At 53.2% G+C, this 18,026-nt stretch overlaps 3 protein-coding genes across 8 annotated transcripts in view; 2 read left to right on the top strand and 1 right to left on the bottom strand.

Moving 5' to 3' along the window:
- The window catches only part of LOC128818586 (potassium voltage-gated channel subfamily A member 2), a 191,853-nt gene that overhangs the window by 50,043 nt on the left and 123,784 nt on the right, over window positions 1–18,026 (top strand). The window lies entirely within an intron of this gene.
- Window positions 3,582–8,159, bottom strand: LOC128818587 (embryonic pepsinogen-like). The gene is given in 10 exon segments (XM_053998043.1): window positions 3,582–3,777; window positions 3,965–4,063; window positions 4,587–4,731; window positions 5,209–5,322; window positions 5,665–5,864; window positions 6,723–6,841; window positions 7,245–7,365; window positions 7,607–7,647; window positions 7,650–7,768; window positions 8,104–8,159. Coding segments are annotated over 10 exon segments (1,152 nt in total). The 3' UTR covers window positions 3,582–3,639.
- Window positions 14,157–16,543, top strand: LAMTOR5 (late endosomal/lysosomal adaptor, MAPK and MTOR activator 5). The gene is made up of 4 exons (XM_053998045.1): window positions 14,157–14,234; window positions 14,775–14,836; window positions 15,308–15,425; window positions 16,221–16,543. The coding sequence occupies exons 1-4, from the start codon at window positions 14,200–14,202 to the stop codon at window positions 16,279–16,281; spliced, it is 276 nt and encodes a 91-aa protein (XP_053854020.1). The 5' UTR covers window positions 14,157–14,199; the 3' UTR covers window positions 16,282–16,543.

Genomic DNA, 18,026 nt, shown 5'->3' with positions numbered 1-18,026 from the left:
GTCTTTCTGCAATGAGGTGTTTTGCACCCCAGGAGATGGATCTGAGACATGACCACTACAATTCCTTTTCCCTCTGGGACAAATCCCACTTACCACCTGCTCTTCCTGTTGGTTTTTTCCCATCCCTACACCATCCTTTTCCCCTCCCTTGCAGCCCTCACACCATCATCTCAGGCAGGAGGAATTGTCAGAGCTATTTAATCTCCTTCCCACTGTGTCCAAGTTCTGTCATCTGTGGGGATGCTTGGAGAAAGCACAGCTGGGCACAGCTGGAGGAGGCACAGCTGGGAACAGCTGGGAACAGCACTCAAACATTCCCAGCTCCTCTCTTTTCACCCCTCAGTTCTCTCCAGCAGCTCTTTCGCATCACTATTTTTATTTCATAGCAGGTTCTTTCTCCTTTTCTTCTAGAAAACTTTATTTCTTTTTCCATTCTTTTGTATTTTTATTGCTCCCCTCCCAAATTCTCTCCCAGCCTCTCTAATTGGAAAACTTTTTGGTGTTTTTTCCTTGGGAAATCACCATGAAAAACTCTGATGAGAAGGTTTGGGCTGGGAAATATTCAGCCTGATCAGCCATGATCAGCATATTTCCATTCCTCCTGCAAACATGGACTGTAATGGTGCTGGGATGGGTGGATGGATGGATGGATGGATGGATGGATGGATGGATGGACGGACAACCTGATTCTTATAAACTTGTAAACTATCCTCAAATAAAAGAATAAATGCTTCAAAATCTGGTATGCAGAAAATATTGTTTATTTGGACTCAACTTTTTTTTGTTCCTGGCTTTGTGCTGCTCCATGACAATGCAATTCCAGCAGGGAATCTTGTGTGGGAGAGTTGAGACATGGGGCAATATGGAATCCCAGAATGGTTTGGGTTGGAAGGGACCTTGGAGCTCGTCTCATTCCACCCCCTGCCATGGGCAGGGACACCTTCCCCTCTCCTGGGTTGCTCCAAGCCCTGTCCAGCCTGACCTTGGGCAATCCGGGGAAGGGGCAGCCACAGCTGCTCTGGAAAACAGATAAATGCAGCTCTCCAGCTCTGTGAGATGAGGACAAACTCTGCAGACTGGCTCACACCATGGTAGGAGACCAGGTCCAAAGGGGATCCCTGACTGATGCCATGGGAAGGGGATCAGAGGCATGAAACCTCTCCAGACACACCAACCTATTTCCAGTTTGCCCCAAGGAGGAGAAAAACCAGGCTATGAACTCCCAGTGTCAACACTGATGAAAACCTGCAGGAAACCCCATTTTCCTGCACAATGTGCAGCTTTTCTCCTTCCCAAACACAGGCCCAAAGCTCAAAGCTCAACAAAATCCATAGAAAGCCCTCAGTAACTGTCCTGTTCCAGAGTCAAGCCCTAATGAGCCAATCTGTCATGTCCTTCTGCACAGAAAGTGAATTCCCTCTTCCAATTTTTTACTGCCTCAGAAAAAGCTAAAAGAAGACAAGAACCCTCTTTGCTCCACCAGAAAGGTGTCCTGACCATGTTTTATCATTGGAGCAAGACAAAACCTGCGGCCAGGTGTGAAATATTTGCAGGCAGGAGTGACTCCCTCCTTTGAGCTGAAATTCCCGAGAATCCCAGAATGGTTTGGGTTGGAAGGGACCTTAAAGCTCACCCAGTCCCACCCCCTGCCATGGGCAGGGACACCTTCCACTTTTGCAGGTTGCTCCAAGCCCTGTCCAACCTTGGACGCTTCCAGGATGGAGCACCCAGGATCTCAGGTTTGGAGCCACGAGGTGGCACTCCAGGATCGGCATTTCCCTGCCACGGGCAGCCCGGGCTCGCTCCCCGCTCTCCAAGGAAGCTTTTCCTTGGTTTATTCCTTTATTGGAATGCGAACACTGCTGCAGGAAGGGCTGCCCCGGCCAGGGGGATGCTCCCGTGGAGGAATCACTTTGCAGGGAGGAGGATTTAGGGCATGGAGGCAGTTGGTCCTGCCTGGAATAGGGAGCAACGCGCCACTCCCACCCCGCTGTGAAAGGACAGGTCCAGCCCCTGGCTGCTCCTCCAGGTCTCGTCCGTCCTGGCAGGGCTGATCCCTGCATGGCTGATCCTCGGGGTCACCGTTCCCACTGCACCTGCCTCATTTCTTGTTGCTCATAGTGATGCCTTGTGCAGGCTGCCCTGGAGCAGAGGATGGACAGAGCTAAAGAATAAAGCAGGGATTTATTAGGAGGCCTCCATGGATCCACCTTGGGCAGCACAAGAGCCCAGCCAGGGCTGCACCCAAGATGAACCAAAATGCACAGCTGGCCACGGGGTCTCTCACTTTTTAAAGTCCTGCTCCATTTGCACATTGGAGTTCATTGTCCAATTCCAGCTCCAGCCCATGCAGTCCCATCCTGCTTGTTTGTCTCTCTCCAGCCCACGTTGTTTGTGCTCTTGGGCTGAGATTTGGATCATTTGTCCTTGGTCCCCAGCTGGAGAAGGAATTGTTTTGTCTCCCTGCCCTGTGCAGAGAGCTCACCATCCCCTCATGTGAAGCCCAGACCCACACACTAAAGCAGCACAGAATCTGAAAAATACAAAAGCTAAACCTGAGGCATCAATAGTAATGAGAAAATTCCTGTGATGGAGCTGAGGGCAAGTCCCACATGCCCAAAATCCGGGCCTGGGTCACTCTTGTGCTCGGGCACAAGGGTTTCCCACCAGCTGGGCTGGGAATCCCAGGGATGTGTGATCCCAGGGATGGGGGGCAAATCACACTCCCACCATCCCTCATCACATCCTCCTCTACAGTCAGCTCAGTTTTTACATAGTGTGAGAAGCAAATCATTAATTTCCAACCCAAATCACCTGGATCTCTCCCTCCACATCCCTGTTCCTGCTGGGTATGGAATCTCCAGGCCTCACCAGTGGTGGAGCCTCATTTACCAACAAATAAATAAATAAAGTCCCATGTCCCTCAGCACTGCAGAAATGAAGACACAGCAGGGACTTGGATCTCTCTCCTGGCTTCCTGCTGAGCAATTCCACTGCAGCTGCTCCTGGGAAAGAGGCAGCCTCCCTTTTAAGGGGTTTGGAGGAGGTAATTTCCTTCACAAACAGAACTGTGCAGGTTCTGTGCTTCTGTAAAAGCCTCACCGTGGGAGGCTCTGGGTGAAAGCCTTTTCCTGCCTGCTTGGGTGGTCCAAGGGAAATCTCCAGCTGAGCCATATCCTCCTGGGGGAACTCCCTGCCCTGGGGTGGCTTTGGGCTGTCAGACACCTTGCAAGGAAAATGGGAACAAGCCCTGTGCCCAGGGATGGGGAGCTACCAGGGCAGGAGCTGGTGGGACGTAGTTGTGGGTCTGCAGGGGTCTGCTCTGGGGTGGTTTGTGCCTGGGGTGGAAATGTGGGGATTCCAGAATCACCCACTTGTTGTAGCCCCAATTAAAGAGCCAATCTTGGCTTCCACCCCTCAGCCCTGCAGCGATCACAGCTCTCAAGGGCCCTCAGCAGAACTGTGATGACCAAACGGTCCCTGGCCACCACAAAGCAGCTCCTTCCTCACTCCTGTGACCCCATCAGAAACAAACACACAGCCAGCAGCTCAGAACCACCAACACTTTATTTGTGCCAAAAGCCGTGGTCGGGGTCTGGGTGTGGACAAAACCCCAGCACCACTCCCGTCGTGGTGGATCTAAACAGCCTTGGCCAGCCCAACGCGGTTGTTGGCCCGGTCAAAGATGCTGTAGTACACCCTGATGAAGACATCTCCCAAGATCCAGAGGTCCCCAGAGGTGTCCTGGAAGCTGCTCATGCAAGATTCTTGGTTCTGCTGCATTTGAGCATGAGAAGGAAATTGGGGAAGTGCGGGCTGGAATCTCTTCTTGCGTTGCCCTGGAGGCCTGTGGCCATCCATCTCCCAAGGGAATGGGAGAAGCCAAGGTGGCCAGAGCCACTGGAGAGAACAGAAGGACCTCGAGAGAGGCTCCTGCAGCCAGGAGCAGCTGGTTCCCACTTACCTGCTCGGTGTAGGCCACGGCAGACACGGGGTACTGGACCCCGTCGATGACAAAGATGACATCGGGCATGGCAGGGATGGAGCTGCAGTTCACGCTGTGCTGCAGGGAGCAGAGGGAAGGGGCTCGCAGCAGGGAAACACGGCCAGAGGGTGAGGAGTGAGGGGAGACCTCACTGGGGCCTTCAGCCTCCTCCCGAGGGGCAGCGGAGGGACAGCTCCGATCTCTGTGAGCAGGGACAGGACCCAGGGAAAGGCTGGAGCTGTGTGAGGGCAGGGTCAGGCTGGAGATCAGGGAAAGGGTGCTGGGCACTGCCCAGGCTCCCCGGGGAACGGGCACGGCCCCAAGGCTGCCAGAGCTCCAGGAGAGTTCGGACAATGCTCTCAGGGGTGCCCAGGGTGGGGTTTTTGGGGTGTCTGTGCCAGGCAGGGGTTGGACTCGATGATCCCCATGGATCCCTTCCAGAATCCTGTGATTCTCTGTCTCGCTGACATGAACCAGAGAGCCCCAGGGTGTCTCTGCCGGGGTTGCCCTGAGCACAGGACGGTTTCCCTGAGCGTGGCAGCAGCCTTGGCTGGGCTCTGCTGTGCCAGCTGCCTCCAGGGCCAGCAGGGCAAGCTCTCACCTCTCCATACTCGCCCTGCCTGGCCCCAACTGCACTCTGGATGTTCCTGATGCCCAAGGGTGGCCCGGCCACGAGGGAAGTGCCGGTGTCGATGATGGCCTGGCAGCCACCGGCGCACGCGACCTCCTGGCTGTTCACAATGATGCTGTGGGGAGAGACCAGCCAGGGGCTGTGAAATAACCAATGGGCCTTAGGGATGGTTTTTAACTTCTTTTATAGGAGTTAAAGCTGGGTAACCCCAAGTGCTGCCTGGGAGCCTTTTCCTGTCTGGAGCTGCAGAGCCAGCCGGGAATGCAGCCACCATTGCAGACATGGGCACTGAACACATCCCAGAAACTGGGACCTACTCCAGCCCAACAAAGGAGGTTTTGACCCATGGTTTTGCTCTCCTCATCACCAGAGACATCCCATAAATCACAGGAACTAGGCTGTGCCCCAGGCACAAAGCATCCTCCTTTTGGGTGTCAATTACCAAAGCACTACAGAGTTGTCCCCTTATCCCTCTACATCCCTCGGCCCTGGGGTGCGGATGTCAGTGGAAGCCTCTGGTGCTGAAGGGCCCAATGTCTCTTTAGAAGCCATACTTTGAGGTGGCCAGAGAGCAACAGAGCTGGCTTGTCACCTGTCCATGGAGATCTGCCAGTAGCCCTGGTAAGAGACAGGGATCCAGTTGATGGGGCCAGTGAAATAGGACTCATCGATGCCCCCGAAGATGACCACGCTCCCTGCTGCCTCACTGGATGATGCAGGAAAGAAAAACAAGGGAGATTTGCCATGTGGTTCAGTGCAGGGCCGTGTGTGCCAAGGGTGGGACGCTGATGGTGCCACGTCCCCCCCTCCTCACCACAGCACAGCAGCAGGGCCGGGGCCTTTGGAACCAGGAGCCATGTGCCTGGGAACTGCTTCCCAGCGAGCCATAAGCCCTGTGGGGAGGCTGGTGGCCCCCAGGCCTTGCACATGGTGTCACAGACACAACATCCCATGGCAGCAGTGACAAGGGACGAGCCAGAGCCACCAGCAAAGGCCGTGCATGAGGTGCGTCCCCCCTTCCCCAGCCCCGCAAGCCCAGGTGGCTCACTGGGACAGGTAGACAGAGAAGAGGTTCTCCTGCAGCAAGCTCTGGTTCACCAGGTTATCAAAGACCGGCGTGATGCCATCAGCAGCCAGGTTTGGGTATCCCAAGCCCAGGATCCCATCGAATTGGACGTCGACGAAGAACCGGCCGGGCTCGGCGGTGCTCAAGCCGAAGAGCTGGTTGGTGTCCACCAGAGAGGCCACCTGGGGACAGGGAGGTGCCATGAGGCCTGGAGCAGGCACTGGGATTCTGGTGTTAATCTGGTGGGGAAGGAGCAGGGGGTCTCCTGCTGCAGGTGGAGCGGGAGCTTCAGACAAAGGTTATTAAAGAAGCCTAAAAACCAAGGTAGGAGGGGCTGAGAGGGGCCCTGGCTTTCTGAGCCCCTCCTCAGAGACAGGAGTCTGGAGGCTGCTGGAGCCAATCTTACCTCAGAATATCAAGGGTTTGAATTCTGCAGCCTCGTCCCACAACTTTTAATGATGGCAAATCACATGCATTTAATAAAATACAAGATATTTACCAGGAAAATGAAGAGACAAAAGATAACGGATGAAAGATCTCCATCAGAATTACTGCACAGGATAAACTAAAGAACTACAAATAGGTTCCAGCATAACATAAACGGTGCACTATAGCAAGGTACCTGAGTTAAGCTGCTAGCAAAAGGAATAGGATTGATTAGGAGTTGGATGTAACTTGCCACCAAAACAATGATAATCTGCACAGATTCCTTCATTAATCCCTGAAGTGGTGTCCCCAGCCACAGGAGAAACCCCACACATTTCCAGGAAAATGTGCAGAGGATTTCTGCTTTGTGGAAGTTTGGTGTGGCTTTTAAAGCGAGTGTCTGTCAGTCACGAATCCAGCTTATCTGGCCAGATCTCACTTTAACAGTGAGATGTTCACTGGCAGCTGGGAGCTGCCAGCCCCGTGTTGACCCCGTGGCTCCAGAATAAAGGACTACAGGACAGCTTGTCCTGCTTGGGTTCCTGGTTAACAAACAGGCCAGCTTAGGGGCTGGGATTTCCCCAGAGCCCCAGCCATGCCATGGGGACACTCACGGTGACGGTGTCGGAGCCCACGATCCCCTCCATCTCGCCCGTGCCGTAGCGGATGGACAGGCTCAGCCCCGTGCTCTTGTAGGTGGAGGACTGAGAGGGGTCAAACACCTGGTGGGTTTCTGGATAAGTGGAAAAAACACGGAATTAAACTCTCGGGCAAGCCAAGCCTAAGGGAGGTGTGGGAGGAGGAGTCTGCTGAATTGCTGTTTATCATCCTGCCTTCAGGAATAATTCAGCTGTGAGCATTTGCTGCTCACCCTTCCCCTCCTCCAGCAACCAGGGATCCACAGGCATTCCCATCCCCCGTGGGCAGATGGGGGGAAACTGAGGCACCAAGCAGTAATCACATCACCTGAGGAATGCAGCTCTGGGCAGCCCCCTACACCCCAAATATTCACTCATTGCACAGCTGCCATGGCCCCAGCTGGGTGATCCCCTCTCCCCTGGCATGAGACCCCAATTTTTGGGCTCGGTGGAGCTGTTAAAAACCAGGACATGCAGCTGGGCCTGGTTTCTACTCACGGCAAGCCAGGCTGGGGCAGGACACAGAGGGGACCCAGAGGTCGGAGGAGCCGGTGTCGAAGACCACGCTGAAGTCCTGCGGGGGGGGGGTGCCGATGGAGATGGTGCCGTAGTATTCCACCTGCGGGGCAGCCGGGCCAGGGATGGATTTGGAGGCATGAAACCAAACCTGGAGCTTCCCCAGGCTTGGTCCCCTGCTTCCAGCAGAGCTCCCGGGGGACGTTTCTTTGCTCAGGGCCACCAGTGTGGGCAAGGAGGGGTGAAGGATGTGAGCTACAGGCTTTGGGATGAAGGATTTGGGTTTGGACATCCCACAAACCTTGCCAGGGCTGTGTCCCCTGGGGATTGGAGCCCGTACTCACGTCGAGGGTGTTCAGCAGAGGCTCGGTGGCCACCCTGTTCCATTGGGAAAAGCATGCGGGAATTTGGTGCCGATGTCGTAGTGGTGATGCTGGAAGAACTGGTGCAGCAAATCCTTCTCCCTGAGGACATCTCTCAGCTTCTTCCCCCTTTCCAAGGGCAGCCTGGCACAAGCAACAAGGAAAAAAAAAAAGAAGAATGAGATGAGATTTTGCTGCCTGCAGCTCCAGCGAGCAGCGTTTGACACCTCTGATGTTCTGATCCAACAGCAGGAGCACAGGAAAGTCCTCCAAAACTCTAAGTCAGGGATTTCCTCTAAAATCCCAAAACAACCCTAGAAACCAGCCCCTCCCAGGCATGCCCTCGTTCTCTGCACCCCTGGAGCAGCTTTCTGCAGCCTCAGACCTCACCTCTGCTCCCCAAAGCCAAAAAGCCTCCAAATTCTCATTTCCCCCTCACTTGTCCCAGTGGCCCTGGCAGTGATGCTGCTGTGCCTCACCTGGTGACGCCCTGGCAGAGAGCAGAGGCAGCACAGAGGAGCACGAGGAACCACATCCTGCCAGGACAGCCAGGGCCAGGTCCTGCTGGTTTATAAAGCCCCTGCCCACCCCAGCTGCCGTGCCAAGAGCAGCCGGGACCAGCGGGAGCTGCCCCCTCCCCTCCTTTGGGCACCCGGCCAAGGCAGGTGACACCCAGGGACCCAAGGACACAGCACACACGAGCCACACGTCACCTGGCAGGGGGAACTGTCCCCTAATGGCACCCATGAGCCTCTCCTGGGGACCCTGTGCTCCCCACTAGATCCCAAATCCGAACTCTCCATCCTTTAGGCCCCAGATCCTTCATCCAGACCAGGCACGGCCTGGCTGTGGGCATGGATCCAGAATTCCAGGATGATTCATGTTGGGATTTTAAATCTCATCCAGTCCCATCCTCTGCCATAGACAGGGAAATTCCACTGTCCCAGGCTGCTCCCAGCCCCATCCAGCCTGGCCTTGGACAATTCCAGGGATGGAGCAGCTGCAGCTGCTCTGGGCACCCTGTGCCAGGGCCTGCCCACCCTCACAGGGAGAATTCCTTCCCATTATCCCATCCAGCCCTGCCCTCTGGCAGTGGAAGCCATTCCCTGTGTCCTGGCCCTCCCTCCCTTGTTCCCAGTCCCTCTCCAGCTCTCCTGGAGCCCCTTTAGGCCCTGGAAGGGTCTCCAGGGTCTCCCTGGAGCCTTCTCTGGATGTGGCACTCAGTGCCAGGGGTTAGCTGAGGTGTTGGGGCATGGGCTGGACTCGATGATCTTTAAGGTCTCTTCCAGCCTGGTGATTCTGTGAATTCTGTGAGTTCTCCTCCCCAGGTGAGCACCCCCAGCTCTCCCAGCCTGGCTCCAGAGCAGAGGGCTCCAACCTTGGGAACATCTCTGGAACTGCTCCAGCAGCTCCACATCCTGATGCTGCAGACCCCAGAGCCAGAGGCATCATTTTGGCATCACTTTGGCCTCTCAGCGTGGCACCCAAGGCCCCTGCAGGGAGCACGGGGCTCTGTTTGCAGGAGTGTCCCCGGGCTGGCACGGGAGGGGCCCCTGCGGCTGCTGACGCCCGTGACCCCCCCGTTATCTGTGACCCCGGCGGTGCCGCGGGATGCAAACAGGACAAGGTGACCCCGCGGGCTGTGCCCGAGCTACGGGACCACCGCACGGCGTTCCGGCCCCTCCGAGCTCCGGCATCGCCGCCGCGATAGCGGCTCCGGAGCCGCCCGGCGCCGGGCAGCGCGGAGCGAAGGGCGCGGGGGATGCGGGACGCGGAGCCGGCACCGCCGCTCTGCCCTGACCGCGTGTCCCACCCCCGCCAGAGCCCCGGGCTCGCAGGAGATTTGGCCTCCTTGCGGATGGAAGGGAAAAGACTACGGATATTTTCATTTCTTTAATTTTAATTGTTTAATTTCCTGCGGGAATTGCCGCTGCTGTGAGGATGCTGTGGGCAAAGCCACTCCCAGTTTGGGGACTGGGATGTCCCCTCCACTGCAGGGACACAGAGCGTTTCCACAATGGAGGTGGCTCTTGCAGTGCAGTAAAGCAGGAATTTATAATGATTTATCATAACTTATAATCATTTATAACGATTGATAATGATTTATATAATAATATAACAGCTTACAATGATTTTTGTGCTGAAATTATCCAGGTGGTTTGTAGAGGACTGGGAAGTGGTTGGGCCATGGCAGCCAAAAATGCAACGAGGCTCATCCCAGTTTGGTGTCAGGAAGGAGTTCAAGATGGATTTGAAGTGTGGGAAGCCACCAGGATGAATTGTAGGAACCACTTTTCAACAAAAAAATTGCTCCAAAAAAAAAAAAAAAGAATATTAAAAAAAAATTAAAACAAACAAGAACTTAAAATAAATATAAATTATCGAAATAATAAATATATTAAAGTAATGATATTAATATATAATGTATAAGGGATACTATTATTTCTAAGAAACTAAAAATATGATTATGTATTCTGTATTTTAACATGATCTAAATCCATAAAACTCCTGAAGTCCAGTGAGGAAGAGACTAGAGTAGAAGACAATAGAGAATTGAATATAAGGCAATTACATTAGAAGAGAATTACGATATAAGATAATGAGAAAAGAATAAAATAATAGAATGATAAGAGAATTATAGACTAGAATAATTAGAGAGGAGAGAGGAGAATTAGAGAGGAGAAGAGAAGAGAAGAGAAGAGAAGAGAAGAGAAGAGAAGAGAAGAGAAGAGAAGAGAAGAGAAGAGAAGAGAAGAGAAGAGAAGAGAAGAGAAGAGAAGAGAAGAGAAGAGAAGAGAAGAGAAGAGAAGAGAAGAGAAGAGAAGAGAAGAGAAGAGAAGAGAAGAGAAGAGAAGAGAAGAGAAGAGAAGAGAAGAGAAGAGAAGAGAAGAGAAGAGAAGAGGATATTCCCCATGCTGTTTGGAAACCATCCATGAAATTATTTTAGGTGTGGAATATTCAGACCAGGATGTGGCGTGTGTGGGTTTGTGACACTTCAGCTGTGTCCTGGTCACATCCCAGCTCTATCCCGGTCCCACCCCAGACCCATCCCAGCCGTGTCCCTGTTCCCATCCCAACCATGTCCTGGTCAGGTCCCAACCATGTCCTGCTCCCATCCCAGCCCTGTCCTGATCCCAGCCGTGTACTGCTCCCATCCCAGCCCTGTCCTGATCCCATCCCTGTCCTGCTCCCATCCCAGCCCTGTCCTGCTCCCATCCCAGCCCTGTCCTTGTCCCAGCCCTGTCCCGCTCCCATCCCAGCCCTGTCCTTGTCCCAGCCCTGTCCTTGTCCCATCCCTGTCCCGCTCCCATCCCATCCCTGTCCTTGTCCCATCCCTGTCCTTGTCCCATCCCATCCCTGTCCTTGTCCCATCCCTGTCCTTGTCCCATCCCAGCCCTGTCCTTGTCCCATCCCTGTCCTTGTCCCATCCCAGCCCTGTCCTTGTCCCATCCCAGCCCTGTCCTTGTCCCATCCCAGCCCTGTCCCGCTCCCATCCCAGCCCTGTCCTTGTCCCATCCCTGTCCTTGTCCCATCCCAGCCCTGTCCTTGTCCCATCCCTGTCCTTGTCCCATCCCAGCCCTGTCCTTGTCCCATCCCTGTCCTTGTCCCATCCCTGTCCCGCTCCCATCCCATCCCTGTCCCGCTCCCATCCCAGCCGTGTCCCGGCCGCTCCCATCCCGTCTGGCTCTCGCAGCCGGTTTCACCTTGGAGCAGAACATCAAACAGAGCCGGGCACTCGCACGTTCGGGCCCCGGGGGGCTCCTGGCTCCGTTCCGGGGGGAGGCGGCTCCGGGGATCAAAGAGCCCGTGACTTTCCCTGTGCCTGCTTTGCTCCTCCAGGGAGAACTTAAAAGGATATTTCCTAGGATATTTCACATTTCCTAGGATATTTCCCATTTCCTAGAAGTTAAAAGCATATTTCCTAGGATATTTCCTAGAAGTTAAATTATATTTCCTAGGATATCTCCTATTTCCTAGAAGTTAAAAGGATATTCCTTAGGATCTTTCCTAGGATAATTCCATTTTCCTAGAATTTAAAAGGATATTTCCTATTCCCTAGAAGTTAAAAGGATATTCCCTAGGATATGTCCTATTTCCTAGGATATTTCCCATGTCCTAGAAGTTAAAAGGATAATTCCTAGGATATTTCCCATTCCCTAGAATTTAAAAGGATATTCCCTAGGATATTTCCTATTTCCTAGAAGGTAAAAGGATATTCCTTAGGATATTTCCTAGGATATTTCCTAGAAGTTAAAAGGATATTCCCTAGAATAATTCCATTTTCCTAGAATTTAAAAGGATATTTCCTATTCCCTAGAAGTTAAAAGGATATTCCCTAGGATATTTCCTAGAAGTTAAAAGCATATTTCCTAGGATATTTCCCATTTCCTAGAAGTTAAAAGCACATTTCCTAGGATATTTCCTATTTCCTAGTAGGATATTTCCTAATCCTAAATTAAAAGGATTTTTCCCAGGGGAAAAAAAAAAAAAAATCCAATTTTTTTTAACAAAACCTCCACTTCTGAGCTGCTCTCAGAGAGCATTTAGGGGAGCAAAACCTGTTTTTTTTTGGTTTGTTTTTTTTTTTTTTTTTTCTTTTTTTCTTTTTGTTTTTTGTTTTTTTTTGGGGGAACTTCTCCATCACCTTTATTATGGACAGCTCCAGTTCACAATGTGGAGTGAAGCCCAGCCTGCTCCTGCATGGGGGGTCCCTGGATGATCCCAGGGATTTCCCATTGCTGGGAAATTTCTCCATTTCTCCCAGAGCTGAATTCCCGCTCCTGCGCCCTGGGAGTCTCCGGGATGGGAAGTGAGGGTGCTAAGAAGCTGCTAAAACATTTTGTTTCTTTTTTTTGTGGTGAGGTCTGCTGGGAGAAAACAATTCGTGATATTTTCCACCCGGAGATGTCCAAAAATGAAGCAAAACCCCTCAAATTTTTAGCACTTTCTGCCCATTTCCAAGCTTGTGGAAGGCCAGAGGCACATAAAATAAAGTAGCTTAATAAAAGCTGCCTTAAAATAAAATAAAACAAATAAATAAAATATATAAATATATAAAATAAATAAAATAAAATAAGGTAGCTTATAAATGAGCGACCTTAAAATAAAAGGTTTCTTTTTAAACCTTTTAAAAATAAAAGGTTTAAATAAAATAAAATGAGGTAGCTTAATAAACGAAACCCAAACCTTAAAATGATATATTTTTGGGTAGTTTTATGAATTATTGTGGGGGTTTTCCTGGATTTTTTCCTCTCTCTATTGCCATGGGAGCCCTTCCTGGGGGGTTTTGGGGAATCCGTGGTGTTCCCAGTGCCACGTGTGGCTACCACAAACTCACCGGCCTGGGGGTGCAGCCTCCCCTCAGCGGGATTTTCTCTCACAAATAAAAAGCAAAAAATCCTGATGTTAAAAAAAAAAAAAAAACCAAAAAACAAAAAAACCCAAACCAAACCAAAAAAAAACAAAAAAAAAACCAAAAAAACAAAAAAAAAAACCAAAAAAAAAACCCCAAAAAAACCAAAACCAAAACAAAACAAAAAAAAAAAAAAAAAAAAACCAAAAAAAAAAAAAAAACAAAAAAAAAAAAACCAAAAAACCCAAAAAAAACCCACCACAACCCAAATAAATTCATCCTGGTCTTCGCAGTGTTTTATTTTCACCAAATTTAGGACATTTTTGAGGGGGGGAAGCAAGCACAGGGAAGTTTTTGCCAAGCCTCAAACACCAAATCCCAACGACTTCACGGGGGATGGGAGCACAGAGCCTGCCCGGGGGGCTTTACAAATAAACAGAAATAGAAATAAATAAATAAAATAGAAATAAATAATAAATATTAATATAATAATATGATATGATGTAATAATGTAATGTAATGTAATGTAATGTAATAAATAATATAATTAATATAATATAATATAATATAATATAATATAATATAATATAATATAATATAATATAATATATATAATATAATGAAATATATAGCTAAATAGATACATAAGAAATAAATAGATAAATAAATAAATAGGAACAAACAAACAAACAAATAAATAAAAATTGGTGATGTTTGAGCACCAAACCCCCCAAACCCCACTGGCTCCACTGCCCAGCTCCCAGCTCCACAGATTTTCCAGGAGCAGCTCTGCACACACCCCAAATTAAACTCTGTGATTGAGCCCTGCTTCCCTTTTTTTTTTTTTTTTTTTTGGTGTTTTTCTGCTGTAAATTCCGATTCTTCTTTTATTTCTTCTCTTTATTTCTCTTTACCGCGGCCGGCGGTTGCTGCAGCAGCCCCAGAGACGCTCAAGCGGCACCCGAGGCAGGGCTGGTTTGGGGGGGCGGGTTTGCTGCGAGCCCCCAGAGCCGGGCACGGTGCCGGGGGGGTCCGGGGGGTCCGGGGGGTCCGGGGGGTCCGGGGGGTCCGGGGGGTCCGGGGGGTCCCGGTACCGGCGGGGTTTGGGGCGTCCCGAAAGCGGGGCAGCCCCGCGGAGCCGAGCGCGCCCCGAGCGCTTTTGGCCCTGCGGAGCCGCCGTCGCGGGGTCACGTGGGCGGCGCGGAAGTGGAGGCGAGCGGCGATGGAGGGAACGCTGGAACAGCACCTGGAGGAGACGTGAGGGGACACGGGGGACATGAGGAGATATAGGGGGACACGGGAGACGTGAGGGGACACGGGGGCACGGGGGACATGAGGGGACATGGGGGGACATGGGGGGATATGGGGGGATATGGGAGACGGGGGGGCACAGTGGGGATATGAGGGACGTGGGGGACACGGGGGGGGACACGGGGGGATATGGGACACGGGGGGATATGGGACATGGGGAGATGAGGGACACGGGGGGTATGGGGAACATGGGAGGACATGGAGACACGGGGGGAGCTGGGATCACGGGGGATACGGGGCCGGGCCGGGCCGGGCGCTGCCGGAGCCGGGGCTGTCCCGGAGCTGTCCCGGGGCTGTCCCGGAGCTGTCCCGGGCTGTCCCGGAGCTGTCCCGGGGCTGTCCCGGAGCTGTCCCGGGGCTGTCCCGGAGCTGTCCCGGAGCTGTCCCGGAGCTGTCCCGGGGCTGTCCCGGAGCTGTCCCGGGGCTGTCCCGGAGCTGTCCCGGGCTGTCCCCGCTGCCGTTTGTGAGCGCCGCTGTCTCCCCCAGCATGAAGAGCCCGGCCGTGGTGGGCGTGCTGTGCACCGACTCGCAGGGGCTCAACCTGGGCTGTGAGTGAGGCTGTCCTGGGGGGCACCGGGGGGGCTCCTGCCACTGCCCGCTCCCTTAGAGCCCCCCCGGGCTGGGGGCTCCAGGCCCTGCCCACGGGGGGTTGGGGTGCCCCAGGCCCTGCCCCTTCCCTTTGAAGGGCACCCCCGGCCCTACAGCCCCCCCGGCTGGGGGTACCCGGGGCTGCCCTGTGGTACCAGTGCCACTCTGGGGACACCTGCCCTGCCCTGCTGCCCTGCCCCTGCCTTCAGGTGTCCCCAAGGGCCTGTCCCTACCAGAGCCAGCTCTTCCTGACACCCCAGTTGGGGATTTTTGGTGGAGGGAGAGGAACCATTTGGGGAGACACTGAGTCAGCCCCAGGGAGGGAAATGGGCCGGGCAGGACCAACCCCCTCGGCCTGGGGGGCCAGTCAGGCCTGTCCCAGAGCGCTGCCCTGGCACAGGGGGTTCATCCATGCCCTCCCACCCCTGCAGGCAGGGGAACCCTGTCGGATGAGCACGCTGGCATCATCTCAGTGCTGGCCCAGCAGGCGGCCAAGCTCACCTCGGACCCCACCGACACGCCCGTGGTGTGCCTGGAGTCGGACAGCGGGTGAGGTCCCAGCCTGCAGCTGCTGCTGGCCCCACCTTTGCCTCCCCCCAGGCCTGGGAGCCTCCTGCAGTCAAATCCCTGGAGCAGCTCCTCGTCTGGAGCAGCCATGAGGGGAGGCAGGCACTGCCACAGGCACTGGCTTAATGGGCATGTAAAAGCAGGGGGAAACCTTTCAGGGGCTGTGGTTACTGCAGCTCAGGAGCTCTTCCCCCCTGGGGTCCCTGTGGGTGACAGAGCCTGGGGTCCCTGTGGACGACAAATCCTGGGGACCCTGTGGGTGACAAATCCTGGGGACCCTGTGGGTGACAGCCTGGGGTCCCTGTGGGTGACAAATCCTGGAATTGCCTGTGGGTGACAGAGCCTGGGGTCCCTGTGGGTGACAGAGCCTGGGGTCCCTGTGGGTGACAAATCCTGGAATTCCCTGTGGGTGACAGAGCCTGGGGTCCCTGTGGGTGACAAATCCTGGAATTCCCTGTGGGTGACAAATCCTGGGGTCCCTGTGGGTGACAGAGCCTGGGGTCCCTGTGGGTGACAAATCCTGGGGACCCTGTGGGTGACAGAGCCTGGGGTCCCTGTGGGTGACAAATCCTGGGGTCCCTGTGGGTGACAGCCTGTCAGAGTCAGTGGGGCAGCAGGGATGTCTCCATCACTGCTCATGGAGTGGGGAGATGGAGCAGCCGAGGCCTGGGATGGGGATGGGGCCTGGGGCTGCTCAGTGATTCCCCTGCCCACTGCCACCCCCAGCAGCTGCTGCTGGCCCGGCTGCCCTCGCTCAGCCCTTGCTCCTTGTTGTAGGAACATCATGATCCAGAAGCACGACAGCATCACCGTGGCAGTGCACAAGCTGCTGTCCTGAGCCCTGGGAGCCAGCTCTGCTCCTGGCTCCTCCCTGCACCGCCACCCTCCCTTTGGAGCTCCACACCTGGGATGAAGGCTCTCCCTCCCTCTCACCAGCTCCTGGGCAGCTCCCTGGCTCTCCAGCTCACATTTCAGCCCTTGTGCTGCTGGGGGTGAAGCGTGGGCACGCCCCCAGGCCCTGTAATGACCAGATCCTCCCTGCTGTATGTGGGGGGCCTCATTTGTTGGAGAAATCAATAAATGACCTGTAAAAAACCCTTCTTCCTTCTCTCTGCTCTGGCTGGGGGAGCTGGGCCTGGTGCTTCCTTCCCAAAGCCAGGCAAGGTAACTTCTCCCACTGCCTTCATTAGCATTTCTCTGGAGAAAAACTGGAACTCGTGGAGGCTCCTCAGTAGAAAAGGTACAAAAGCTTTCTGAGGAATTTCTCCTAGGAAATATTTCGCCTCCTCAAGTTAAACATTCTGTGGGAGCTCTTGCTCACTGTGCCTTGGGTTGAAGTTCAAACCTGGCCCTGCCAGGGCCCTGGGAGCTGTGAAGGGATCTTGGCAACATCCTCACAAATCCAGGCCCCTCTTCCCCTCGCAGGTTTGAAAACACTGCAGGGAAACAATCCTGTAAAAAGACGGGGAAGCTGCTGCAGCCCGGTGGTTCCTGTGTGCTGGGGAGGGAAAAGGAGCTGGGCTGCAGCTGCTGGAAGGGGAAGGGAAACTTCACAGCAGAGCATGAGGGAAAACTTGGCTATCATTGTCACTGCTAAAAATGAAGGGATGGGACCATTTTCAAGCTAAGAACGATTTATTGCTCAGATAAACATCAGTCTCAGAGGCCGTGGGATTTTAAAGGAGCAAGCACTCAGCTATAGCTCAAGATTAGTCACAAATTTCTTTGTTACGAGGTAATACAGAACTTCCTAAACCAATAGAAAAGGCCACAGGATTTATTTTGTTTTTCTGACCTATCACCTTTACTCACTTCTGCTGCACTGCAGATACTTTTATCTAATGGGCTTTTAAGTCACAAGTTTTAACTGAATGTTTCTATTATAACTTCCAAACTCCCAACCTACTCCGTACTATTTTATTACTACACTATAAACCTTTCACCATCTTACCAATACAGTTTCTCACTTAAGGCATGTTCTTACCTACAACTACAGAAATAGAAGTTTGTGATTTTTCTGCTTAATGTCTGTGTATTGTATTTTTACATCAATCCAAGCTTCTCCCAAGGCTGCACATCAAACCCTTCAGTGTCTGTGGAAGTTTCTGTTTTTCCGATTCCCACACTTGGGCTGAGTCAGTGAAATGACATTGTCACTGCTCTGACTTTACTCCTCGGAGCAGCTCTGTTGGGCAGTGACAATCACAGGCTGACACAGGAGCAGCCCCTGCCCGGCTCCACACTCCCCTCCAGCTCAGTGTTCACCTGCAGCAGAGCCCTGATCTTGGCTTATCCCAGCTCTGTGGCAGCCCTGGGGAGTCCTGCTCCCCTCTCCCTCCATCCCACCAGGCTGGGAGCAGCTGGAGCTGCAGTTTCCCCCGAGCATCCAGCAGCTCTGAGTGCAGAGGCTGCTGCCCCTCTGCCCCCTCCTTCAGGCCCTTAAACCGCACTCACTACAAACCTCATCCTGCCTAAATAGAGCTCGGTGTACATATCAAAACCCCTCCTCCTGCAGGGAAAGCTCCTGCACAGGCTCCCAGGGATCCTGGGCTCCACCAGGAGGATGCAGCTTTTGCATTCTGT

This window comes from Vidua macroura, chromosome 24, assembly GCF_024509145.1.
Source record: "Vidua macroura isolate BioBank_ID:100142 chromosome 24, ASM2450914v1, whole genome shotgun sequence".
In the NCBI taxonomy this organism is placed as follows: domain Eukaryota; kingdom Metazoa; phylum Chordata; class Aves; order Passeriformes; family Viduidae; genus Vidua; species Vidua macroura.
The sequence above is the reverse complement of the archived record's forward strand: the minus strand, read 5'-3'. Positions and strand labels throughout refer to the sequence as shown.